The sequence below is a fragment of the Thamnophis sirtalis genome, unplaced genomic scaffold (assembly GCF_051295495.1).
Source record: "Thamnophis sirtalis isolate CommonGarterSnake01/CBP01778 unplaced genomic scaffold, rThaSir2_p1.2 scaffold_4, whole genome shotgun sequence".
NCBI classification, from domain to species: domain Eukaryota; kingdom Metazoa; phylum Chordata; class Lepidosauria; order Squamata; family Natricidae; genus Thamnophis; species Thamnophis sirtalis.
Genome location: NW_028261384.1, coordinates 2,381,107 through 2,408,067, shown reverse-complemented (window position 1 = coordinate 2,408,067; position 26,961 = coordinate 2,381,107). Strand labels below are relative to the sequence as shown.

At 48.3% G+C, this 26,961-nt stretch overlaps 2 protein-coding genes across 2 annotated transcripts in view; both read right to left on the bottom strand.

The window, feature by feature from the left end:
• The window catches only part of SCAP (SREBF chaperone), a 43,221-nt gene extending 28,522 nt beyond the window's left edge, over positions 1–14,699 (bottom strand). Inside the window, exons 1-4 of the mRNA XM_087712354.1 lie at positions 14,456–14,699; positions 5,354–5,554; positions 5,065–5,194; positions 3,426–3,583 (exon numbers count right to left, since the gene is read on the bottom strand). Of these exons, the coding sequence (XP_087568480.1) occupies positions 3,426–3,583; positions 5,065–5,194; positions 5,354–5,475 (410 nt within the window). The 5' untranslated portion in view covers positions 5,476–5,554; positions 14,456–14,699. The remainder of the gene's footprint in view (positions 1–3,425; positions 3,584–5,064; positions 5,195–5,353; positions 5,555–14,455) is intronic.
• Positions 14,700–15,465: 766 nt separating this feature from the next.
• On the bottom strand, positions 15,466–24,870 carry ELP6 (elongator acetyltransferase complex subunit 6). Its single transcript, XM_087712356.1, is given in 8 exon segments — positions 15,466–15,755; positions 16,839–16,985; positions 18,421–18,616; positions 19,876–19,972; positions 19,975–20,002; positions 21,424–21,494; positions 21,965–22,043; positions 24,817–24,870. Coding segments are annotated over 8 exon segments (801 nt in total). The 3' UTR covers positions 15,466–15,626.
• Between the last annotated feature and the right edge of the window lie 2,091 nt (positions 24,871–26,961).

Genomic DNA, 26,961 nt, shown 5'->3' with positions numbered 1-26,961 from the left:
CTGAACTTTTATCTTTCAGAGATCCTGGAGCCCCGGGGAACTGCCAGAGGACTGGAAAAGAGCTGATGTGGTTCCCATCTTCAAAAAAGGTAAAAAAAAAATAGATCCAGGAAATTATAGACCTATCAGCCTGACCTCAATACCAGGGAAGATCCTGGAAAAGATAATCAAGCAACGAATTACCGAACACCTAGAAGTAATCAAAGTAATAGCCAAAAGCCAACATGGGTTTGTTAAAAACAGACCATGCCAGACTAATCTTATTGTGTTCTTTGACAAGGTGACAAAATTAGTGGACCAGAGGAATGCCACCAATATAATTTACTTGGACTTCAGTAAGGCATTTGATAAAGTAGACCATAACCTACTACTAGATAAAGTAGAAAAATGTGGGTTGGACAGCATCACCACCAGATGGATTCGTAACTGGCTGACCAACCGCACTCAACGTGTAGTCCTCAATGGAACTGCATCTTCATGGAGGGAAGTATGTAGCGGGGGACTCCAAGGCTCTGTTTTAGGCCCAGGACTCTTCAACATCTTCATCAATGATTTGGATGAGGGGATAAATGGGGAACTCATCAAATTTGCAGATGACACCAAGATGGCAGGAATAGCCAACACTCCAGAAGACAGGCTTAAGATACAGAAGGATCTTGACAAACTTGAACATTGGGCAATATCTAATAAAATGAAATTCAATGGTGAAAAGAGGAAGGTTCTACATATAGGCAACAAAAACGAAATGCACAGGTACAGTATAGGTGGTACCTTGCTCAATAGGAGTAGCTGTGAGGGGGATCTTGGAGTCCTAGTGGAGAAGCATTTAAATATGAGTCAGCCGTGTGCAGCAGCTTCTAAAAAAGCCAACACAGTTCTAGGCTGCATCAACAGAGGGATAGAATCAAGATCACGTGAAGGGTTAATACTACTTTATAATGCCTTGGTAAGGCCACACTTGGAATCCGGCATTCAGTTTTGGTCGCCACGATGTAGAAAAGATGTGGAGACTCTAGAAAGAGTGCAGAGAAGAGCAGCAAAGAGGATTAGGGGACTGGAGGCTAAAACATATGAAGAACGGTTGCAGGAACTGGGTAGGTCTAGTTTAATGAAAAGAAGGACCAGGGGAGACATGATAGCAGCCTTCCAATATCTCTGGGGTTGCCACAAAGAAGAGGGAGTCAAACTATTCTCCAAGGCACCTGAGGGCAGAACAAGAAGCAATGGGTGGAAACTAATCAAGGAGAGAAGCAACTTAGAACTGAGGAGAAATTTCCCGACAGTGAGAACAATTAATCAGCGGAACAGAAATTGCCTCCAGAAGTTGTGAATGCCCCAACACTGGAAGTCGTTGGATAGATGTCTGAAATGATGTAGGGTTTCCTGCCTAGGCAGGGGGTTGGACTAGAAGACCTCCAAGGTCCCTTCCAACTCTGCTATTGTATTGTATTAAAATAATAAAATAAAATAAATAAAACAAATGCATTACAATATTACAACAAAATAAACAATAAAACATACAACACAATAATAAAACAAAACAAATGAAATGAAAAAATAAATCACAATCCAATAAAAAATAATACAATAATAAAATTAAATTAAAATCAATAAAATACAATAAATAATAAATATGACATACATAAAATAAAAAAATAAAAGTAAATTAAAATAAAATACAGTATAATACATAACACAATACAATAAAGTAATAAAAAGTAAATAAAAATGAAATGAAATAAACACAATATAATAAATAACAACAAAATATACTAATAACATCATAAAAATACAATAAAACAATAAAAAAAAATAAAAAAATAGAATGAAATAAAAGAAGCGAAGAGCAACTGGAAAAAACTCAGGGCTGTGATAACAGGAAAATTAAAATTAAAAGAGGGAAAATTAGAAAGCCGTGGGCGATCTCTTCTATGCGCACTCCAAGGAAATGCCAAGGACGTGTCCCTGAACAGACAGGGAGCCTGGCGTGTCTTATGGGAAACCGAACACGTGGCGTGACGTGAGTGATGGGTCAAGGCTGCCTTTGGGGCTTTGCAGCGGCCAAGGATGGCCTCCGGTGTTGGTTCCCCATGTTACAAAAAGAAAAAAGAAAAAGTTGTTGAGACTTTGGAAAAAGTCCAGAGAAGAGCAGCTGATTAATGCCTAAAGCAGTGTTTCTCAACCTTGGCAACTTGAAGAGGTCTGGACTTCAATTCCCAGAATTCCCCAGCCAGCATTCGCTGGCTGGGGAATTCTGGGAGTTGAAGTCCAGACGTCTTCAAGTTGCCAAGGTTGAGAAACACTGGCCTAAAGGCCTGGAGACTAAAATAATAGGGAGAAGGGTTGCAGGGTTTTGAGGCTGGCCAGTGTAGAAAGAAGAAGAACTGGGGGGGAAACGGGATAGGAGGAGTCCAATATTTATGGGGCTGCCCCAGAGAAGAAGAGGGGTCGAATTATTCTCCAAGGCCTCTGAAGGCAGAAGAAACAACGGATGGGAACAAATGAAGGAGAGGAGCAGCCTGGAATTTTAAGGAGAAGCTTCCTGGCAGTGAATTCACAATTCACCAATGAACTTGCCACGAGGCCCCGTCCAAGCCTGTCATTCTGTAAAGGGTCTCTGGCTCAGCAAGGGGGGCTGGGCTGGATGACCTCTAAGGTCCCTTCCTGCTCTGTTCTGATGGGCTGACCGTCTCTCCGAGGGTTATCAGAGGCTCCGAGCAGCGGGATGTGACCAAGAAAACCATTTGTTTAGTGACCGAAGTTAGAATGGCAGTGAAAAAACCCGGCTCAGGTCCCTTTTTTCACACTTGTGACAATAGTTAGCAACAGCAATAGTTAGACTTATATACCGCTTCCTAGGGCTTCCAGCCCTCTCTAAGCGGTTTACAGAGAGTCAGCATATCGCCCCCAACAATCCGGGTCCTCATTTTACCCACCTCGGAAGGATGGAAGGCTGAGTCAACCTTGAGCCGGTGAGATTTGAACCGCTGAACTGCAGATAACAGTCAGCTGAAGTGGCTGCAGTACTGCACTCTAACCACTGCGCCACCTCGGCTCACCACCTTGACAGTCACGGGGTCCCCACTGTCATACGATCGAAATTTGGGATGCTTGCCCACCAACTCGCATTTATGACGGTGGGCCCATCCCAGGTGTCAACCCAAACCCCAAAGTCAGATGGGGAAGCCCAATTCGCTTAACGGCCAGGTGGATACCTTAAGCAGTGATCCGCTTAACGACAGTGGTAAGAGAGGTCACAAAATGGGGCACATCTCACTTCAACAACTGTCTCACTGAGCAATGGAAGCGGGGGGGGCGCGGGGGCTGACTGCGGTCGTTAAGCCGAGGACTACATGCAAAACTGTGCCCTGTGTGTGCGTGTGATGACAGCCGGCAAAGAAACGGTGTCCTGTTTTACGACCTACCCGTCGCGCAAAGCGTGGTTCCTGATTTCCTCCACCAGCTGGAAGACCTGGGCGAGGGGAGAGCGAAAGACGTCGACGGCCAGGAAGCTCTTCGGCCACGGAGAAACGGTGGCCTTCACCAGGACCTGTTGGATGTAGGCCACGGGGGCTCCGGAATACTAGAGGAGAGGAAGACCCACAGGTACTAATAGGGGGAGGGGGAGCAAGGGTGGCGGGGGTATGGTCAGCCTTGCAAGGTAGGCCCGGGAGAAGAAACACCCAGATGAGCTCCTTCTATTTTATGCTAAAGGGATGGCCTTAGAATTTGCAAGGTTATAAACTGCATCTCTGTAAAAAAGGAGGAGGAGGAGAAAGAGGAGCAAGAGGAGAAAGAGGAGAAAGAGGAGGAGAAGGAAAAGGAAAAGGAGGAGGAGAAAGGGGCAGGAGGAGAAAGAGGAGGAGGAGAAGGAGGGGAAGGAGGAGCAGGAGAAGGAGGAGCAGGGGAAGGAGCAGGAGGAGGAGCAGGAAGAGGAGGAAGAGGAGAAAGAGAAGCAGGAGGAGAAAGAAGAGCAAGAAGAAGGAGGAGGAGAAAGAAGGAGGAGGAGAAAGAAGGAGGACGAGAAGGAGCAGGCAGAGGAGGAGAATGAGGAGGAGAAAGGAGCAGGAGGAGAAAGAGCAGGAGGAGGAGCAGGAAGAGGAGGAGAAGGAGAAAGAGAAGCAGGAGGAGAAAGAGGAGCAAGAGGAAGGAGGAGGAGAAAGAAGGAGGAGGAGAAGCAGGAGGAGGAGAAGGAGCAGGCAGAGGAGGAGAAGGAGGAGAAAGGAGCAGGAGGAGAAAGAGGAGGACGAGAAGGAGGGAAAGGAGAAGGAGGAGCAGGAGAAGGAAGAGCAGGAGGAGGAGCAGGAAGAGGAGGAAGAGGAGAAAGGAGCAGGAAGAGAAAGAGAAAGAGGGGGAGAAGGAGAAAGAGAAAGAGGAGCAGGAGGAGAAAGAGGAGTAAGAGGAAGGAGGAGGAGAAAGGAGCAGGAGGAGAAGGAGCAGGAAGAGGAGGAGGAAGAGGAGAAGGAGCAGGAGAAAGGAGCAGGAGGAAAAAGAGGAGGAGAAAGCGAAAGAGGAGCAGGAGAAGGAGAAAGAAGAGGAGCAGGAGGAGGAGCAGGAAGAGGAGGAAGAGGAGGAGAAAGGAGTAGGAGGAGATAGAGAAAGAGGAGAAGTAGAAAGGGGAGCAGGAGGAGAAAGAGGAGCAAGAGGAAAGAGGCAGAGAAAGAGGAGGAGGAGAAGCAGGAGGAGGAGCAGCAGGAGGAGCAGGAAGAGAAGGAGGAGGAGAAAGGAGCAGGGGAAGAAAGGAGAAAGAGAAAGAGGAGGAGAAGGAGAAAGACGAGCGGGAGGAGCAGGAACAGGAGAAGGAAGGATGGGGGGCGGGGTGTCCTTGGTGCTCTCTATGCTTGGTGGTTTCCTTGCAGACATTTCATGACCCAACTAGAGAACATCTTCAGTGCTGGAAGGAATGGTCTATAAACAGAAAGCAAAACTCCTTCCCTTCCAGCACTGATGACGTTACCTAATTCAGTCCCAAAACGCCCTGTGGGGAAACTGCCCAGTTCAGAGGTCCTCAGTTCAGTCACGATATCGAATGTCGATTCAAAAGGGGTCGGGGGCCGTCCTTACCCAGTCGGGGCGCTCGCTCGGTTCTCCTTGTTGCTGGGCTGGGAAGGGGGGTGGCTGGCCGTAGTCCTTCACTGGCGTCGTGTACTCTACCGGCCCCGTGCCCGGAAGTGGGAGCTTCAGCAACGGGTAACTTGAAAGCAGAGAAATTCAGAATTTACTCCAGAGGCCGGTCCGAGTTTCAAAAAAGGCAATCCCTCACCACTCCCAGAATCCCCCAGACACCATGCTTTAAGAGGGGAGGACTCCAACTCCCAGAATCCCCCAGTCCTCGCAGGAGCAGAGATCTTACCAGCAGGCCAGGACGCAGAGGCCCGTGAAGAGGATGATGGGTATCGGGCAGGAGGCACAGCGTAAGCCGTGGTTGTAGAAGGCCCCGGAGATCTTCTCACGGAGGGCCTCAGTCCAGGTCATTCTCGGGGGTCTGGGTCAGCTCGCTGCCATCCCGATGAGCGCCCGCAGAGTGTCAGCACCGGCCCCGAGTGCGAAACGCCTTGTGGAGAAGCAAGAAGGGTAAAGTGGCGGAAGTGGAAAGGAGTGTCGGGGGCCCGTTTAAAAAAGTCATTCAAAGCTGGACCGGGGCCTCGGATTATGCCAGAGCACTTACAACAGAATTCACCTCCCAGAGAAAAGGGGGCGGGGTAGTCCTCGAGTTACGACCGTTTGGTTTTGCGACCGCCTGGAGTTGTAACGGGGCTGAAAAACAGGTATCTATTATGTATCTTCCTTACTTGCCCTTCTCCTATGCTCCTTTTCCTTTCCTTCTTTTTTCCCTCTCTCCTTTAATCTTCTCTTCCTTCCCTTTTTTCCCCTTTCTTTTTCCTTTCCCCTTTTCCCTTTCCTTTCTCATTCGTTTATCTTCCTTTCCTTCCCTTTTCTTTCTTCCCTTCCCTCTGATTCCCTCCCCTTCCTTTCTTCTTTCCTGTCCTTTCCTCCTTTTGCTATTTCCCATTCTTTTTTCCTTTCTCCTCTTTCCTTCCTTTCTCCTCTTTCCTTCTCTTCTTTGTTTCCTTCCCTTTTCTTTTTTTCATTCCTTCTCTTTCTCTTTCTCCTTTCCATTCTCCTTTCCTTCTCCTCTTTCCTTCCCTTTATTTCTCTTTGGGTTTTTTTCCCTTTCCTTTCCTCTTCGCTGTGCCTTGCCACTCAAATGCAGTTAATTCGATGATAAATCCTTCCAAGCAAGGCTCCCAACGAAATGCCAACCGTTGCCTACTTGACAACGTTACCCACACACTGTGTCATCATTAGAGCACAACAACTGTACAAAAAGCTTCCTGATCTTATCGAAGTTCAGATGAAATCCCCACGGGGGTTTCTAACTCTTTCCTTGGCTTTCCTCCGCTCCCGTGTTGCTCAAGGCTGCCGGCTGGGGAATTCTGGGAATTCCACTCACTCATCCTGATGTGGCCAAGGTTGTTAAATGGATCGATGGATGGGAGAGGGGAAGGGAGAGAGGGAGGAGGGAGGGAGGGAAGGAGGGAGGGAGGGAGGAAAAGAGGAAGGGAGGGAAGGAAGGATGGAAGGGAGAGGGGGAGAGAGGATGGAAGGGAGAGATGGAGGAAGGAGGGAGGGAGGAAGGAGGGAGGAAGGAAGGAAAAGAGAAAGGAGGTAGGGACGGGGGAGAGAAGGAATGAAGGAGGTGGAGGGGAGGAAAAAAGGGGAGGGAAAGGAGAGAAGGAGGGAGGAAAGAAACAAGGAGGGAGGGAGGCAGGAAGGGAGAGGGGGAGGGAGAAGAAATGGAGGGAGAGGGAGGGAAGGAAGGAAAGAAAGAATGGATGGATGGATGGAAGAAAGCAAAAGGAGGGAGAGAAAGGAAGGGAGGAAAGGAGGAGTAAAGGGAGAGAAAGGGGAATACATGAATGGGGGAAAAGAGGAAGGGAGGGAGGGAAGGAAGGAAGGATGGAAGGGAGAGTGGGAAGGAGGATGGAAGGGAGAAAGGAGAGAGGGAGGGAAGAAGGAGGGAGGAAGGAAGGAAAAGAGGAAGAAAAAGAGAAAGGAGGTAGGGACGAGGGAGAGAAGAAATGAAGGAGGGGGAGAGGAGGAAAGAAGGGAAGGGAGGGAAAGGAGAGAAGGAGGGAGGAAAGAAACAAATGGAGGGAGGGAGGCAGGAAGGGAGAGGGGGAGGGAGAAGAAATGGAGGGAGATGAAGGGAAGGAAGGAAGGAAAGAATGGATGGATGGATGGAAGAAACCAAAGGAGGGAGAGAAAGAAAGGAAGGAAGGAAAGGAGGAGTAAAGGGAGAGAAAGGGGAATACATGAATGGGGGGAAAGAGAGAGGGAGGGAAGGAAGGATGGAAGGGAAAGTGGGAGGGAGGATGGAAGGGAGAAAGGGAGGAAGGAGAGAGGGAGGGAAGAAGGAGGGAGGAAGGAGAAGAGGAAGAAAAAGAGAAAGGAGGTAGGGACGAGGGAGAGAAGAAATGAAGGAGGGGGAGAGGAGGAAAGAACGGAAGGGAGGGAAAGGAGAGAAGGAGGGAGGAAAGAAACAAATGGAGGGAGGGAGGCAGGAAGGGAGAGGGGGAGGGAGAAGAAATGGAGGGAGATGAAGGGAAGGAAGGAAGGAAAGAATGGATGGATGGATGGAAGAAACCAAAGGAGGGAGAGAAAGAAAGGAAGGAAGGAAAGGAGGAGTAAAGGGAGAGAAAGGGGAATACATGAATGGGGGGAAAGAGAGAGGGAGGGAAGGAAGGATGGAAGGGAAAGTGGGAGGGAGGATGGAAGGGAGAAAGGGAGGAAGGAGAGAGGGAGGGAAGAAGGAGGGAGGAAGGAGAAGAGGAAGAAAAAGAGAAAGGAGGTAGGGACGAGGGAGAGAAGAAATGAAGGAGGGGGAGAGGAGGAAAGAACGGAAGGGAGGGAAAGGAGAGAAGGAGGGAGGAAAGAAACAAATGGAGGGAGGGAGGCAGGAAGGGAGAGGGGGAGGGAGAAGAAATGGAGGGAGATGAAGGGAAGGAAGGAAGGAAAGAATGGATGGATGGAAGGAAGAAAGCAAAAGGAGGGAGAGAAAGGAAGGAAGGAAAGGAGGAGTAAAAGGAGAGAAAGGGGAATACATGAATGGGGAACAGGAGGGGGGGAGGGAGTCAGTGACTCTAAGTCATCATAAGTTGAGGACTGTTCATCTCCACACCCCAGTCTGTTTAGCGACCGTTTGATCCTTACAATGGCACTGTGACCAAAGCACCAATTTTCCCATTATGACCGTCGCATGGTCCCCTCAGTCACGGGACCCAAAATCCAGCAGCTTAGCCAACTCGTATTTACGACAGTCGCAGTATCCTGGGGGTACGTGTGTGTGTGTGACGTGATCCCCTCCTGACGAGCACAATGGCACGATTCTCTCAACAACGGCGGACGGAACAGTCGCAAATGAGGGCCAAACTCCCTGAACAACCCCAGCGACGGGCACGGGGGTCGTAAGTGGAGGACTGTCCGTGATGAAAGAAAAAATAAAAGAAGTTCCCCTCAAGAGAAAGAGGCGTTGCCGTTCCGATCCTGGCCTTTCTCCCCGCGGGACAAGCCGCAACCACAACTGGGAATTCCCCGATTCTTAAAATATCACAACGCTGATGCTACGCAACCCTTCCCATGGGAAAGGCAAGCACAAACACACACCGACACACACTGGAGTTTTTTAAAAAGAAAAAAGGAATGCGGGATTCTCACCCCGACAAGGAGCGGTTTTGGAAACACACATTGGATCATTTGCATACATTTGCATAACACTTTGCATCAAACCACGCCCCCCACCCCTTTTAACGCTGGGACACACACACACACACCGTTTTTTTTGTTTTTTTAATTGGAAATACAGAAGAAGGTGTAGCTTCTCCTTACATTTCAAAAGGCCCGAGTAATTGAGTTACCTGCATTTATTTTATTCTTGCGTTATGAATTATTAAATGCAACACACATACTCTGCATCGAACCACACATTTCTTCCTTATGATAAAGTCACCGGCACATATTGAGGTAACCACTGGCGTGGAGGGTCCTGGGGGTCTCTTCGGAGCTGGGTGGTCTTCTTGCAGACGTCTCGTGACCCCACTAGGGGACATCATCAGTGATGGGAGGGAGGGTCTAAGAGGAGGAGGAGGAGGAGGAGGAGGAGGAGGAGGAGGAGGAGGAGGAGGAGGAGGAGGAGGAGGAGGAGGAGGAGGAGGAGGAGGAGGAGGAGGAGGAGGAGGGAGGAAGGAATGGGGTGGGGGTCCTTGGTACTCCAGGAAATGGATGGTTTTCTTGCAGATGTCTCCTGACCCCACTTGGGAATGTCATCAGTGCGAGGAGGGTGTGGGGTTGGTGGGGAGGAGGAAGAGGAGGAGGAAGAGGAGGAGGAGGAGGAGGAAGGAAGGAAGGAAGGAAGGAAGGAAGGAAGGAAGGAAGGAAGGAAGGAAGGAAGGAAGGAAGGAAGGAAGGAAGGAAGGAAGGAAGGAAGGAATGGGGTGGGGGTGCTTGGTACTCCACGAAATGGATGGTTTTCTTGCAGACCTCTCATGACCCCACTAGGGGACATCATCAGTATGGGAGGGAGGGTCTAAGAAGAGGAGGAGGAGGAGGAGGAGGAGGAGGAGGAGGAGGAAGGATTGGGGTGGGGGTCCTTGGTACTCCAGGAAATGGATGGTTTTCTTGCAGATGTCTCCTGACCCCACTTGGGAATGTCATCAGTGCGAGGAGGGTGTGGGGTTGGTGGGGAGGAGGAAGAGGAGGAGGAGGAGGAGGAGGAGGAGGAAGGAAGGAAGGAAGGAAGGAAGGAAGGAAGGAAGGAAGGAAGGAAGGAAGGAAGGAAGGAATGGGGTGGGGGTGCTTGGTACTCCACGAAATGGATGGTTTTCTTGCAGACCTCTCATGACCCCACTAGGGGACATCATCAGTATGGGAGGGAGGGTCTAAGAAGAGGAGGAGGAGGAGGAGGAGGAGGAGGAGGAGGAGGAGGAGGAGGAGGAGGAGGAGGAGGAGGAGGAGGAGGAGGAAGGATTGGGGTGGGGGTCCTTGGTACTCCAGGAAATGGATGGTTTTCTTGCAGATGTCTCCTGACCCCACTTGGGAATGTCATCAGTGCGAGGAGGGTGTGGGGTTGGTGGGGAGGAGGAAGAGGAGGAGGAGGAGGAAGGAAGGAAGGAAGGAAGGAAGGAAGGAAGGAAGGAAGGAAGGAAGGAAGGAAGGAAGGAAGGAATGGGGTGGGGGTGCTTGGTACTCCACGAAATGGATGGTTTTCTTGCAGACCTCTCATGACCCCACTAGGGGACATCATCAGTATGGGAGGGAGGGTCTAAGAGGAGGAGGAGGAGGAGGAGGAGGAGGAGGAGGAGGAGGAGGAGGAGGAGGAGGAGGAGGAAGGATTGGGGTGGGGGTCCTTGGTACTCCACGAAATGGATGGTTTTCTTGCAGATGTCTCCTGACCCCACTTGGGAATGTCATCAATGCGAGAAGGGTGTGGGGTTGGTGCGGAGGAGGAAGAGGAGGAGGAGGAAGGATTCCAAGCCCTTCTGATGCTAGTCAGAGCCAAACCGAGTTTCTACATGCACTTCACAAAAAAACAAAACTACTGGATTCACAACTCTTAAGACACACACACATCTGATGATGCATGAAGCGTTTGAAATAAATTCGGCGTGACGCAACGGTTCAGTTGGATTAAAAACTGGGGAAACAAACAGCAAACTAAAGTTTAATGCCCGATTTGCATGGACTGTTTCACATATTATAATTTTAATCTCCCTGGAATATAAAATCAGAAGATAAAACGCGGAAATAAGAGAGTCGGAAGAGGCATATGGGATCGAAAGAATAAAAGCAACGTCAATGAACCATTATATTAAAATAACTGATGAATCGAAATAATTTAGAATTCTTAAAGGATTCTAATCATTGGGAAAAAAATTCAATTTTTTAAATTTTTTTTTCCTTCGTTTTTCCTCCGATTCTCGGGATGCCGAGTTGAAAATATTGTGTTTTAAATAAATTCAAAGGCAACGAAACTGTTTGGTTTAAAATCGGAGGCTTGCAACATCCTGCTCCATAAATCAAGATTACAAGAGGGTTACCAGCACGCAACGGGGGGTTTGGAAAAGCCATCCAGCCAAAGCACATAAATAGCATATTACTTCCTCTGTTCCGAAATAAATAGCATGAGGAAATATTATTTCGTTAATTATTATTTACAAGGGGAAATTAAGGCAGGAACCATCAACTGACCCGGAGTTTTAAAAAAAACAAACCATAATTTACGTGGTAAAAAAACAAGCGGACTTCGAACATTAAAAGGACATCGCATCCAGGATCCCACACGGATTATTTCATATATTATAATGCAGATAGTCCTCGACTTATGACGATTTGCTTAGTGACTGTTTGAAGTTCAATGGCAATAGAAAAACAGGGACAGGGCCGTTTTTAGAAAGGAAACAACCGTTGTAACGTCCTTACGGCGGGGGATCAAATTTCGGACCCTTAGCAATGGACTCCTGTTTACGACGGGTGCAGAGTTGCACGATTGAGAGAGAAAGAGAAAGGAAAGAAGGCAGGAAGAAAGAAAGAAAAGAGACAGAGAGAGAGAGAAAAAGGTAGGAAGGAAGGAAAGATAGAGAGAGAAAGGAAAGAAAGAAAGAGAGAGAGAGAGAGAAAGGAAAGAAGGCAGGAAGGAAAAAGAGAGAGAGAGAGAAAGGAAAGAGAGAGAAAGACAAAAGAAGGAAAGAGAGAAAGAAAAATGAAGGAAGGAAAGATAGAGAGAGAGAAAGGAAAGAAGGAAAGAGAGAGAAAGAAAGAAAGGAAAGAAAAAGGAAGGAAGGAAAGAAAGATAGAGAGAAAGGAAAGAAGGAAAGAGAGAAAGAAAGAAAGAAAGAAAGAAAGAGGAAGGAAGGAAAGAGAAAGGAAAGAATGAAGGATAGATAGATTGATTGATTGAGAGAGAGAGAGACAAAGGGAAGAAGGAAGGAAAAAAAGAGAGAGAAAGGGAAGAAGGAAGGAAAAATAGCTAGAGAGAGAAAGAACAAAATAAAAAGGAAGGAAGGAAAGAGAGAAAGAGAAAGAGAAAGGAAAGAAGGAAGGATAGATTGATTGATTGAGAGAGAGAAAGGAAGGAAGGAAAGACAGATATATATAGAGAGAGGAACAGAAAGGAAAGAAGGAAGGAAGAGAGAGGAAGAAAGAAAAAGGAAGGAGAGAGAAAAGAAAGAAGGAAGGAAGGAAAGAGAGAGAGAAAGGAAGGGAGGAAAGAGAGAGAGAGAGAGAGAGAGAGAAAGAAAGATTAAGGAAAGAAGGAATGAAGGAAAGAGAGAAAGAAAGAAAAAGGAAAGAAGAAAGAAAGAAAAGAGAAAGAAAAAGGAAAGATGGAAGGAAAGAAAGAGAGAAAGAATGAGAAAGTTGAGAAGAAAGGAAGGAAAAAAGAAAAAAGAAAAAAAGGAGGAAGGAAAGAGAGAGAAAGAAAGAGAAAGAAAAGGAAGAAGAAAAGATAGATGGATGGATGGATGGATGGATGGATGGATGGATGGATGGATGGATGGATGGATGGATCAATTTTGGTTCTAAGTCTATTGATTCAAAGTCTCAGGCACAGTTTGCCTTTTGTTAGAAGAGAGATGAGCATGGAAAAAATGACACAAAAAAACCCCACAGACACACTCCCTGGACCTGTTTGCACAACTGAGCCGCCTATCCGGTCACAACAAGGGACTTGTGTTAAAAAGACACACCTAAATCACCGAAAGTTGTTTAGGGTGACTCAACCCGCCACAGAGAAAGGATTGAGACATGTTGGAGAAAAGAAATCTGGGTTAAAGTTGCCAGGTGTGACTTTTGTCATTTTGAGACTGGAGTCCTAGAAACGGTCCTCAACGGGGGGGGGGGGGGGGGGGGGATCTTGTACTCCAAAACCCATGTTCTAAAGCCATCCAGGCAGTCCTCGACTTACCACCACTGCTGAACTCACTTCCTGTCGTTAAGCAAGACATTGGGCCCCTGGTCCGCCCTTCCTTGCCCCGACACATTTGTCGTTAAGTGAGACATTTGCCCCACTCCACAACCTTTCTCCCCCTCGCTTGTTAAGTGAGCCACCGCAGTCACTAAGCGAATTGCCCGGTCGTTTGAAGCGAATCTACCTTCCTGCTGGTCACAAAGGCAGAATCGTGTGAGCCCAAAGCCCTGCGTAACCCCAGGGATACTGACGGTCGTTAAGGGTGAAACCTAAGTCCCTTTTTTTCAGCACCGTTGTAACTTGGAACCACTGCAAAACGGTCATAAGTCGAGGACTGCCAGTCAAGTTAGCTGGGATCGCAGTTCCAGTTAGCAGGGGGTATATGAATCATGGCTTGGACTACATCTCCCATCTCCCCCAAGCCAGTTAAAACAACAGTGATGATGGGAAATGTATTCCAATACATGTAGGGAGAGTAGTCGGACTACAACTCCCATCTCTCTCTAGTCAGTTGATGCAAGAAGGGTGATGGGAGATGTATTCCAACATATGGGGGGGGAGGAGAAGGAGTTGGACTAACCAGTTGAAGAGCAGAGATGATGGGAGATGTATTCCAACTGGGGGAAATGGTTGGACTACAACCTCCATCTCTCCCTGCCAGAAAGTTTCTGCAACCCAGTGGTTGGGGATAATGGATCCAGGGGTACAACCCCACCTGTACCTACACCCCCCCCAACTCTGATTTAAAGGATGAAACGGAACAGCGAGCCTGTCTTGGGATATGTAGTCCAAAGCCTGGTTGTGAATTATGGGATCTGAAGTACCCCACATCCTCCTTGCCCCAGAGCCACTTGAAGCAAGAAGGGATGATGGGGGGGGGGGGGGTTGGACTACAACTCCCAACTCTTCGGAGCCAGAAAGTCTATAACAAATCAGTGGCTGGGGATAATGGGCCCTATGGTACAATACCCCCGCAACCTACAGCCCCCACCTCTGATTCAAAGGATGAAATGGAATGGCAAGCCCAACATGAGATTTGTAGTCCAAAGCCCGGGTGGGGATCCTGGGATCTAAAGTCTCCATAAAACTCTAGTTAAAGCAACGGGGATGGGGGGGGGGGTTGTTAATGGTGTTGCACTACAACTCCCATCTCTCCCAGCCAGAAAGTTTCTACAACCCAAGTGGCTGGGGATAATGGGTATAGGGGTGCAACCCCTTTTTGAAAGGATGAAAAGGATCGGCGAGCCTGTCCTGCAGTCCAAAGCGTGGGTGCGGATGATGGGATATGAAGTACCCCTACGACTAAGGTTTGGGGGGGGTTGGACTACAATTCCCATCTCTCCCATCAGCCAGGGGAGGTTGCCAGCCACGCCGACCGGGGCACGATGGGAAATGTAGTCGAACCGCCCCGGGGAAGTTGACAGATTGGCGGCTGGGGACGATGGGATTGGCGGTGCCGGGCGGGCGGATGGGCTTCGTAATCCTACGCACCTGCAACAGAGGCCTCGCTGGGGAGGAAGGACCGACCGAAGCCTCGTCTGGGCCTCCGAAGCGGCTGCCTGCAGCTCCTTTCCCGAGAGGCGGAGATCGGCCGGTGGCGGAAAGGGAAGGAAGGCGCGGCGGCCACTCTCTCGCCTCGGCCCGGCCCGGCTTCCGTAGCCACGGACACGCCCCCCGCCGCCGTACGCATGCGCGAGGAAGTCCCGCACTCCCTCTATCTCCTCCTTGACGAGCCCCGACTCCTCCCCCCGGGTCCTAGCGCCGGGTCTCTGCGCAAATACGCTACTCGCCTTCGGCCAAAACGGGCGTTGATAAAGAGAGGGGGGGGGTCTCCAAAGAGAGGAAACCTCCCACACACACACACACACTCTGACTTTACCCGTCCTGGAGAAGGAGGGAGGGAAGGGAGGAAAGACAAGGAAGAAGGGAGGGAGAAAGGAGAAAGGGAGGGGGGAGAAAAAGACGGGAGGGAGGGAGGAAGGAAAGAGAGGAAAAGGAAGAGGGAGGGAGGAAAGAAGGGAGGAGTAATGATTAATGGAGAACAAGAAGTGGAAGGGAGGGAGGAAAGACAAGGAAGGAAGGAAGGAAGGAAGGAAGGAAGGAAGGAAGGAAGGAAGGAAGGAAGGAAAAGGGAGGGAAGGAGAAATTGAATTCAACAACCCAATGAATTGATTGGAACAGAGGATCACTGTGGGAGATGGAATCCTCTTGGCTGGCTGTGTGCATCCCGGTGTGTCTGTTTGTCTTTGTGTGTGTGTGTGTGTGTGTGTGCTTTCCCTTGACAACTCCCACTCCTGGCTGTGTGCATCCCTTTGTGTCTTTGTGTCTTTGTGTGTGTGTGTGTGTGTGCGTGCGTGCGTGCGCATATGCTTTCCCTTGACAACTCCCACAACTCCTCCATCCCGTCAGGGGAATTCTGAGAGTTGGGGTCCCTACATTCTAAACAAGGGACCGAGATTGTATGTTGTGTGAAAGCAGACACGAGGAGCCTCGGGTTCAATCAACACCTCCTTTATTGCATCACAATCTCTTTGCATCATTGTTCGCGATCCCCGCGACCAAACCCTGGATTCAAAACCAGATCAAACCCGACCCCTCGGAGATCACCGATGCTCCTGGATCACCCGAGATCCCCTCTGGTCCCTTTTCGGGAACCTTTCGGTCACAACACGGCTGCCGACATCCCTCGGGCGAAGAAGGCAACGTTCTTGTCCTGGATCTGATACTGGAAAACCCTCTGGGGATCTTTCGCCTCGCCAGATTCCCAGGAATCCTTTTCCAGGATGGTGAGCTGCAGGAGGGAAGAGATCCTCTTGGGTTTTAGATCTGCCACCCGTGCCAAGAGATAATCCTCAACATACGACCATAATGGGAGCAGAATTTCCACTGCTAAGTCAGTTTTTTATAAGCTTTTTCCAAGTGGTTGTTAAGCGAATTGTGATCATTAAGTGAATCAGGCAGTCGTTAAGCAAATCCAGCTCCCCTGCTCCTATTAAATGTGCTTGTTGGAAGCCGGTTGGGAAGGGCACAAATGGGAATCATGTGGCCTCAGGACACTGCAGTCCTCGACTTACGAAGCACAACTGAGGCCAAATTTTTGGTTGCTAAGTGAAACATCTGCTTTTTTCTGACCTTTCTTCCATGGTTGTTAAGTGAATCAGTTCACTTAACAGGGAGGGAGGGAGGGAGGGAGGGAGGGAGGGAGGGAGGGAGGGAAGGAAGGAAGGAAGGAAGGAAGGAAGGAAGGAAGGAAGGAAGGAAGGAAGGAAGGAAGGAAGGAAAAAAGGGAAGAAGGAGGGCAGAAAAGGAAGGAAGGCAGTAAGGCAGGAGGGAAGGTGGGAGGAAGTCAGACAGGCAGGAGGGAAAGAAGGCAAGAAAGAAGGAAGGAAAGCAGGAAGAAAGAAGGCAGGAGGGAAGGAAGGAAAGAAGGAAGGAAGGAAAGAAGAAAGGAAGGAGAGAAGGAAAGAAAGGAAAGAAGAAGGCAGAAGGGAAGGAAGGAAGGAAAGCAGGAAAGAAGACAGGAAGGAAAGAAGGAAGGAAAGGAAGGAAGGCAATAAGAGAGGAGGGAGGAAGTCAGACAAGAAAGGAGGAGGAAAGAAGGAAAGAAGGAAGGAAGTCAGACAGGCAGGAGGGAAGGAAGGAAGGAAGGAAAGCAGGCAGGCAGGAGGGAAGGAAGGAAAGGAAGGAAGGCAATAAGGGAGGAGGGAGGAAGGCAGGAAAGAAGGAAGGAAGTCAGACAGGCAGGGTGGAGGGAAGGAAGAAGGGAAGGAAATAACTCAGGCAGGAAGGTAAGAAGAAGAGGGAGGGAGGGAGGTGAGCTCGACTTGAAATCCTACCCCCAGAAGGTCAAGGCAAAGAAGACAGGTAGACTCACCTGTCCATGGACTTCCTTGCAGTAGCCGCTGGCCAGACCCTCCGCCCACAGGACGGTGTTGGCCTGGTGACGAAGGGCCTTCACCAGAACTTCATTCTCCTCATCCTCCGAATCTTCACTGCTCTGCACCATGAAAACCAAGTTCCCCTGCAACACAAAACCATCCCTTCCGCTTGGAACGAAACTTAAGAGAGATAGCCCATACAGCAAGTCCTCGACTTATGACCCAAACTTCCATTCTAAAATGAGACAATCAATAAAGCGACCTTTGTCCTCATGTGCCAATCTTTCTGGCCGCTGTGGTTAAGTGAATCCCTGTGGTTCTTGTGCTTTATATTTTTACTGTCATTTATTTTCTTACATACAGTTATAGGTACACGTTCACATTGTTATTCTTTTTCTTTGCCATTCTTATATTATTATTATTCCATTTAAAAGGTTATAAGGTATAATTTGGAATGCATTGTTTACCATCCTTCACACCTGCTATGACACCACCTTATTTTCTCTTTCTTTTCTTTTCTCCCTCCCTTTCTTCCTCCTCTCCCTCCCCTTCTTTTTACTTTTTTTACTTTTATTAAACATTTATAGGCCGCCCTTTTCCCTGAGGGGACTCAGGGCGGCTTACAATAATAGGGGAGGGGAGTGCAGGACAAAACACAAAAAGAAAATGTGAGTAAAAATAATTAGCGGTAAAACACAACATTCACTCAACATTCGGGAGGGGCGAGAGTAAAGTCTTATCCCCAGGCCTGACGGGATAGCCAGATCTTGAGGGCCATGCGGAAGGCCTGGACGGTGGTGAGGGTGCGGATCTCCACGGGGAGATTGTTCCATAGCGTCGGAGCTGCAACTGAGAAGGCTCTCCTCCGCGTAGTCGCCAGTCGGCACTGACTGGCGGATGGAATTCGGAGGAGGCCTACTCTATGCGATCCTTCCCTTACCTCTCCCCTACTCCTACCCTCTTTCTTCTCCTTCCTATCCTCTCTCCTTCTCTTTCTCTCTCTTCCTCCCTCCCTCTCCTTCTCTTTTTCTCCTTCTCCCTACCTCTCCTCCACATTTCTTCTTCCTCTCCTACTATCTCTCCTTCTCTTTCTCTCTCTTCCACCCTCCACGCTTTTCCATTCCTTCGTCCCTCCATTCTCTACTCCCTTCCTCCCCTCCTTTCCTTCCTTCTTCCCTTCCTTTCTTTTTCTATTGTTATAGGTGTCTCTTTCAAATCCCAGTTTATGTTTTCTTGGGGATGATATTTCCACAAGCCCATTTTTGTTTCATATCATTTCCTTTTTTCTCTTATCATTCTACAGTCTATATTTATCCCTGTGGTTCTTAACTTTGCCGTAAGGTTGTTCAATGATTGATTTTATTCGTCGGACAGTCACGAAACGGATCACCGGACCTTGGGACTCAGGGACCGTCGTAAAGATGAGTCATTTGAATTTTGATCACGTGACCACATGGACACTGTGACAAGTCGTCAGTATGAAAAACAACCCTAAGCCCCTTTTTTCATTATCGCGAATTTGACCGGTCACTAAATGGAACTGTTGTAAGTTGAGGACTACCTGCATTCGAAAGTTACCTTCAGTTCGGCATTGACGGTCGCCCGGCAATAGTGAACAAAATTCAGGACATCCGCCAACTGCACCCCGAGACTTAATAGGACACCGAGATCGTCGACGATCAGAACGGGAAACTTCCATTGATCTCCGCCATCAGAAGGATTCAGGGATGTCCGGACAAAATGATAAAGTTGTTTCAGATCTGACCCGTCTCCGCTGCAAACGAGAGATGCAAAGCTGAGGTCAACCACGGTCAACAGTCTGGTTTTCGGAACTACAGATACTCCTCAACTTACAAGTGTTCACTTAGGGGCCGTTCCGAGTTACAACGGCCACCGAAAATAGTAGCTTACGACCGTTATCCCCCGTACAGGTGTTGCTATATCCCTGCACGGAGCGGGGTCCGGGGGGGTGGGGTTGAGTGATCAAAATTCAGATGCTTGGCAAGTGACTCGTATTCATAACAGGGACGGCATCCACACGTTCACCTTTTCCGACCGTTGGGACGAGCAGGAATGCAGATTTGCTTAACAATTGCGTCACTAACTGAAGAATGACAGGGATTCGCTCAAGAACCATGGCAAGGAAGGTTGCAACGTGGCACAAAACTCACTTAATAACTGTCTTCATTAGCAATAGAATTGGGGCCCAATTGTGGTCGTAAGTCAAGGACTATCTGAAGTTTAATATTTTGATCATGCCGAGGACAACTTATATGTGATAAATATGACCAAAATTATTTGAATTATCCCATATACAGGTAGTCCTCTTTTTATGGCCACAATTGAGCCAAAAATTTCCATTGTTAAGTGGGACAGTTGTTCAATGATTTTTGCTCCATTTTAAGTCCTTTCTTCCCACCAGTTGTTAAGTGAGTAACTGCATTTGTTATTAACACAGTTGTTAAGCGAATCGGGTTTCCCTGACTTTGCTTGTCTTTGCTTGTCTTCACAAAAAGAGATCACTTGGCCCCCGAGACACGGCAACCGTCATAAATGTGAGTCAGTTACCAAGCCTCTGAAATTTGATCACGTGACTGGGGGATGCGGCAACAATCCTAAAAAACTGTTATTTGATTGAATTTTGCACTTTAACTTTAACTTGCATTTTAAATTTATTATTTAAAAATAATAAATTTAAAAATAATACAATAAAATAAAACAAAATAATACAACAAAATTAAAAATAAATAAGTTAAACAATAAGGTAAAATAAAATGGAATGAAATAAAATATCACTGTCGTAATTTTGAACGCAGCAAAATAAATAAAATATAAAATAATAAAATGAAATAAAACCATAAAATAAAACAATAAAAATATCAGTGTTGTAATTTTGAATTACAATAAAGTAATAAAATAAACAATATAATAAAATAAAACATCGGTGTCATTGTAATTTTGAACCGTCAGTTAAAGAAATAGATTTTTTAGTTGGAGGACCTGTAGCTCCCGGAAAAAAAAACATTCAGCTACCTGACAAATTGGAAAGGATTGGGGTCCCCAGATTCCTGTCCGGCGCCGAACAAAACCTGGTTTGCCGATTTCAACCCTTCAAAGAACACTAGCTGTTTTCTTCCTTGGCTGTAAGGAGGTTGACTCCCTTAAAAATAAAAACAGGAAAATGAGAAATTGGAACGAGAAACACAGCTGAGGAATTCTTTTTTTTTTTTTGGACAAATAGCCCACTGCATGAGAATCCAAAACAATTTGTAAGTCCAAGGACCAGTCCACTGGTGGGATTCATTTGTTTTTTTACTACTGGTTCTGTGGGCGTGGCTTGGTGGGCGTGGCATGGTTTGGGCGTGGCAGGGAAAGGTTACTACAAACTCCCCATTTCCTCCCGATCAGCTGAGACTCGGAAGGCAGAGAATAGATGGGGGCGGGGCCCGTTGGAGGTGGTATTTACGGGTTCTCCGAACTACTCAAACTTTCCGCTACCGGTTCTCCAGAATAAATCAGAACCTGCTGGATCCCACCTGTGGACGAGTCATCAGTGGCTGTTTTCAGTTCTGTTGTGACTTTGAATGATTGTAAAACGAACCATTTGAACTCGAGAACTAGATGTATTTCACCCATTCCCCAAGCATACACCATCGTTGTCTAGATCAGGAGTCGACAACTGGTGGGCCGCAGCGCACTACCAGGATGCGGCCTATTTGCAACGGAGCCATGTAAGTGGCCCCACTCACACAAGACTCGCAGGTGATCGCAGGACGACTCGTGTGTGAGTCTTGTGGGTGAGCACAGACCGAACTCATGCAACCCTCACGGCAGAGGTGGGTTCCTACCGGTTCGCACCTGTTCGGTAGAACCGGTTCATCAAATCTACCGAACCGGTTAGAAGAGGTTCTACCAGTGGACCTGGAAAGCAGGCCACACCTACAGAAGAGGTTCCAAAAATTGTTTGAAACCCACCACTACCTCACGGGTGATTGTAGACAAACTTGCCTCGCAGGTGATCGCAGGACAACCCGCGCGGGTGATCCCACTCACACGCAGGTGATCGCAACCCCACTTGCACGAGCCTCATGGGTGACCACAGGCCGACTCGCATGGGCCTCGTTAGTGATCACAGCCCATTCTCGCAAGCCTCGTGGGTTATTGCAGCCCCGCTCACACGAGCTGTGCGGGTAATCCCAACCACAGTCGCCTCGCAAGGGGTGGCAAGACATCTTGTACAGGTGATACCACTCGAACGAGCCTCTAGGTGGATTGCAGCCCCGCTCGTCTGAGCCTGGCGGGTGACTGCAGCCCCATTCGCGCAAGCCTCATAGGTGATCGCCAGACGACACATACGAGAAACGGATGCTCAACCACGCGTACATGCCCATACTCCTGCCCCGTCCACAGAAACCTTGCCCCCTCCTCGCCCCTCCGGACCCCCAACACCGAATAATCTGGTCTGGATCCCTGAGCTAATTAACCTTCGATTCCCAGAATCCCAAAGCCAGGAATTCTGGGAGTTGGAAATCCATGAGGTTGTAATAGATATTTTCATAGATTAAAATAAAATTGGCTCACCAGCTTTTGAGCCACGGAGTTGTAATGGCTGAAGGATTGCACGAAGGCCAGGAAACAGACTTTGCAACCGGCTGCGAAAGACAAAAAGAAAGAGACATAAGGGAGATCATTCCCCAGTTACAACCCCCCGAGGAGGCCAAGATTTATGTCGCTAAACGAAACATGCGCGAAGTGAGTTTCACAAGCTTTGCGGTCACTGTTGTTAAGCGAATCACTTCAGTTGTTCTGTCAGTAACACAGTCGCTCAGTGAATCTGGCTTCCTGCTGTCCAGAAAGTCGCAAAGGGGGGAATCACGTAACCCTGGGACTCAGTGGCCAAGCGTTCGAATGTTGATCGTGCGACCACAGGAATTCTGCAATGGTCATTAAGTGCGAACAATGGCCATTTTTTTCCCCAGGGCTGTCCTAACGATCGCGAAGCGAGCCGTCGTAAGTCAAGGAGTTACTTGTACTTCGTTTTTTTTAGTGATGGAAAATGGGCGGAGCGGGGAAAGGGATGGAGGTGGGAGATAGGTTACGGAGTCCTTCCTTCCCCACGTACCTTTGAGGTAGAAGGAGAGGAAATGGTGAACCAGAAAGCTGGCATCCGTTTTCGTGGCACAAAGCAGAATCAATTTGCTCTGAAAAAAAAGAGAGATTTTATTCCAGGCACTAATTAACTAATTAATTAATATATAACAAAATTAAAAATATAGATACCATATACATCATATCACTATTGGTCCTTGAGTTACGACTAGCATTGAGCCCAAAATGGAAACGTTTGCCCCACCCCCTCGTATGACTTTCCTTGCCATTGTTGTTAAGTCAATCCTTGCCTCCGTCAAGTTAGGAACACCGTCGTTCAGTGAATCCCCTGTTGTCAGAAAGTCGCCAAAGGGGGATGGTGGGACCCCTCGGAGACACTGCGACCGTTATAAATGTGAATCGACTTGCCATTGTTAAACGAAACAGTTTTTAAGCTCTCTTTTACCACCTTTCTTGCCTCAGTTGTTAAGTGAATTGCGGCCGTTCTTAAATCAATTGCATGGTTGTTAAGCGAATCTGGCTTTCCTGTTGACTTATCTCATCCAAAGGTTGCAAAAGTGGGAATCGCGTGTCGCTGGAGACGGTCATAAATATAAATCCATTGCCAAGTGTCCGAATTTCGACCACGAGGACACTGCTATGGTCGTTAAGTGTGAGAAATGGTCATAAGTTACATTCAGGGCCGCTGTGACTTCGAACAGTCACTAAATGAACTGTTGTAAGTCAAGGACTGCTGGGGTATATAAATAAATGACAAAATTGATTTAATTCTAGAAGGCTCACCTCATCTTTGGAATTATTTCGAAGTTAATATAAGGTTTTAATGGGTTTTTCCTGCTTTTTAAAAAAAAAGTTTTATAAGGTTTTCATTGTAATTACAATTACAATTGTAATTTAATTGTAATATAAGGGCAGCCCTTGTTTAGTGACTCTTCAAAGTTACAACGGCACTGAAAACAATGACTGTTCCCCCCCCCCCCCAATCACAGGATCCAAATTCAGACACTTGACTTGTGTTTACAAGAATCGTGGTTTCCCAAGATCACGTGGTCAAAATCCAGAACCTGGGGTGTTGTATCTCTGATTCCTGAAAAGGTCTTTTGGGGTATTTTGATGGGACGGACAGGAGGCAAAGCCTCACTCTTGGTCACCCTGGGGGGCTTCCCTATTACACAAGGGGATCTGTGTAGCTCAGGGATGAACTAGTGTTCTGAGAGGGTGGGGACGGTTGTTGTAACCTCATCACTGCGAGGAGGAGGAGGAGGAGGAGGAGGAGGAGGAGGAGGAGGAGGAGGAGGAGGAGGAGGAGGAGGAGGAGGAGGAGGAGGAGGAGGAGGAGGAGGAGGAGGAGGAGGAGGAGGAGGAGGAGGAGGAAAAAAAGAACTGGGGAGTTCCATGGTGTCCCCTGAGCTGGGTGGTTTCCTTGCAGACATCTCATGACCCAGCTAGAGAGCACCATCAGTGCTATAGAAGGGAGAGGAGGAAGAGGAAGAAGACAAGAGCAGCAGGAGGAGGAGACAATAGATGGAGGAAGAGGTGAAAAAGAGGAGTAGGAGGAAGGGTTATAGGGTCCTTGGTGCTCATTGAGATTGGTGATTTTCTTGCAGATGCTTTGTTCCCAACTAGGGAACGTCATTAGTGGTAGGAGGGAAAGGAGGAGGAGGAGGAGGATGACAAAGAGGAGTAGTAGGAGAGAACAGATGAGGAGGAAAAGAAAAGGAAGAGGAAGAGGGAGAGGAGAACGACAACCATGGGGTTCTTGGACCTCCCTCCAAGGGTTTCTCTTGTGGCCCAGCAGGAGCCGTTGGAGCTGCCACCAGACTCCGACAGCGAGGGGCCCTATGAGTCGGCTCTGGAGAATGTGGAGGACGCTGGACAGGGTTCCGACTCCGAGCAGAGCGCAGAGAGACTGGTTGGCCTGAGCCTTGGACCAGTGGGGAGGAGACAAGGGAGAGTGATCCAGAAGCCAGCAGTGAGTTGTTCCTGGATGCACACCATCGAAGAGCTACTCGGCGTCAGGAACAATTACACAATTACAGGAGGTAATTGTGCTCAGTTGGTGGTCATTAGGCTCCTCTCCAGACTATAAAAAGGACTGCTTGTGACACGCCCCTCTTGCAGAAGTCAGCGCAGGATTGAATGTCGGAGGACAGTACTGGGAGCTTGGCACGGGGGATTGCTGCCAAGCCTTATCTGTGTTTATTGCTTGGCTTTCAGCCACCGAGGTTTTGGTTTCTTGCTATTAAAGTACATTCCAGTTAAGCTTGTCTCGGCATTCATTACTGGACGGAGGAGGGGTTCAGAACACATATATATGATATAGGATATAGAATATAATAGGATATTATAATACATCAGTATAATATATGATGTAATATGATATAATATAGTTTAATAATACAATAGTATGATATATCATCTATATGACATATAATATGATATATGATGTGACAATACAATGCATCAAATTAAATTAAATTCTGGGAGCTGAATTTCCCATGTGTTGCTGAGCTTAAGAAGCAGAGATGCACTACAATGCTCATCATCCCCTGCCAGCTCAATCGGGGAGCAAAAACCAAGGAGTCAGGCAAAGGACCACCGGCCACCCAAATTCGTAGCGTCCCCCCCACCCACCCCGGGCTTGCAAAGCGACCCCCCAGGTTCCGTTTTGAGCAACGCCCCAAAGATTCCCACCCCAATGGGGCCACCAGGAGGGAAAGAACTACAACGCCCGGCGTGCCTCGCTCCAAAAGCAAGTCGCGCAAGGCATCTTGGGAGCTGAATTGCAGGCCCGTCCGCTCGTCCCGTCTCGCGCGGCGACGGGAACCGAGAGAGGCCAAGAGAATGCGGGACGCGATCACTCACCCGCTCCGGTTGATCCACGGAGGCGCCGAGGAGTTCGTTCAGCGCCACGAACATCCCGCCGGGGCAACCGCGGCTCCTTCCGGGCCGCGAGAGGAATACCCCGCTCGGCCGAGCGAGCGAGCGAGCGAGCGAGCGAGCGAACAGTGACAGTAGGCCGCGGCCTGCTCGAGATGCACTACGCATGCGCGCTGTGGCGCGGCGTTATTTCCCCCGACTCTATTCCAGTGGCGTGGCTTTCGCCCTCTGCCGGCAAGATAGCGGCACTGCAGCTGGCAATAGAAATTTCCCTGGCTTGGAAAAATAATAATAATAATAATAATGTTAAATCCTGCTGGTTTAGCAGTTCTTTTATTTCCATCGGCCTTTGTGTTGTGTTTTGTTCTCAGATTGTACCTCCAAACAACCTAGTCAGCCTCCTGCCCCTAAAGTCCCTCCTTCAGAGTGATCTGCTGTTCAGAAATCTTAAAATATTCCTAAATATGCAGCGTTCTACGCGTCCCATCGTCCCCAGCCAGCATGGGAAGTGGAGCTGTGCTCTGACCCATCTGGAGGGCAGCCAGCAGGTTTCTTTGCCTTTATCAAGAACGCTCTGCCAGCTAGATGTGAAGCGAAATAGTTAACAGGAAGTCCTCATCTTAACGACAATTTGTATAGTGACCGCGACGGAGGAGTGTTTTTTCAGGGATGAACCTTTCCCTCATCCCCGTGCTCCAAATTTGGATGCTCGGTGGTGACTCATATTTACGACAATCGGGGCATCACCCACACCCCACCCCTGAATGTCACGCCAGCCCCTTTGGCGACCTTCTCACGAGGGAACTCAGTGGGGAAGCCACACGCAACTGAACACCTGGGGACTAATGTTTCGATGGACACGATTCACTTAACGACTGTGGCGAGGAAGGTCACAAAATGGAGCAAAACTCACTTATCAACATAAATTTGGGGTGCAATTCAATGACTAGCCATCTTTTTTTTCCCCTATTAAAAAGTTTTAATAAGTTTTACAATTGTATAGCTTTCCCCTTCCCTCCCTTCCCCCCCAATCCCATATCCCCTCCCCCCCCTCCAACCTCCCAGAGCAAATACAGGGTATAAACATTTAACAATCATACACTAAAATAAACTAACTTTAGCATCGTACCTTCGCTTATACTTTAACTCCCCTTTTGTAAAGCTAACTGTCAGCCTCTGCCTTGCTGCTGCTTCGGCTGCCATTGAAACGGGGAGGGGGGGGCATGGTATTTGGGAGGGGAATCATGATGTGCAGGAGGAAGATTCTGGAGTTTCTGCTGCCCGTCTTACTGCGCATGCGGAGGAGATTCCCGCCAGGGCCAACGGCACCGACATTCCATCTTGGTGATGCCTTTCGAAGATATCTCGCACCTGACACTTGGGAGAATTATGATTGGACTGTAACTGGGATGCCAAGGGGTGGGGAATGGGCTATTCTATATATCATTTGCTTTCGCGCCTAAATAATCAGTCTTGCTTTGCTACGCTTCTAATCATTTATAATTAGTAAAAGTACACTTGATTTCTATCAATGGAGTCTCCTGGTTTTCTTTCCTAATTACTCAATGGAGGAGTGCTGACACTAACTTTAGATAAGGTTTAACATTCCTTGTTCATCCATTCATAAGCCAACTGAAATTTCTTAGTCCCATAAGGACTGGCCATCTTACAGTTTGTTGCAATGTCAGGCAGATGCCTTGTGTCAGCCTCTGCTTTGCTTCGGCTGCCATGAAACGGGGAGGGAGGGCATGGTATTTGGGAGGGGTTACTATATAGCAATAGCAATAGCAGTAGACTTATATACCGCTTCATAGGGCTTTCAGCCCTCTCTAAGCGGTTTACAGAGAGTCAGCATATTGCCCCCAACAATCTGGGTCCTCATTTTACCCACCTCGGAAGGATGGAAGGCTGAGTCAACCCTGAGCCGGTGAGATTTGAACCGCTGAACTGCTGATCTAGCAGTAGCCTGCAGTGCTGCATTTAACCACTGCGCCACCTTGGCTCTTACTAATTGTGCTGGAGGAAGATTCTGGAGCTCAGCTGCCTGTCGGACTACGCATGCGTGGGAGATTCCCGCCAGGACTAACGGCACCGACACTCCATCTTGGTGATGCCTTTTGAAGTTATCTC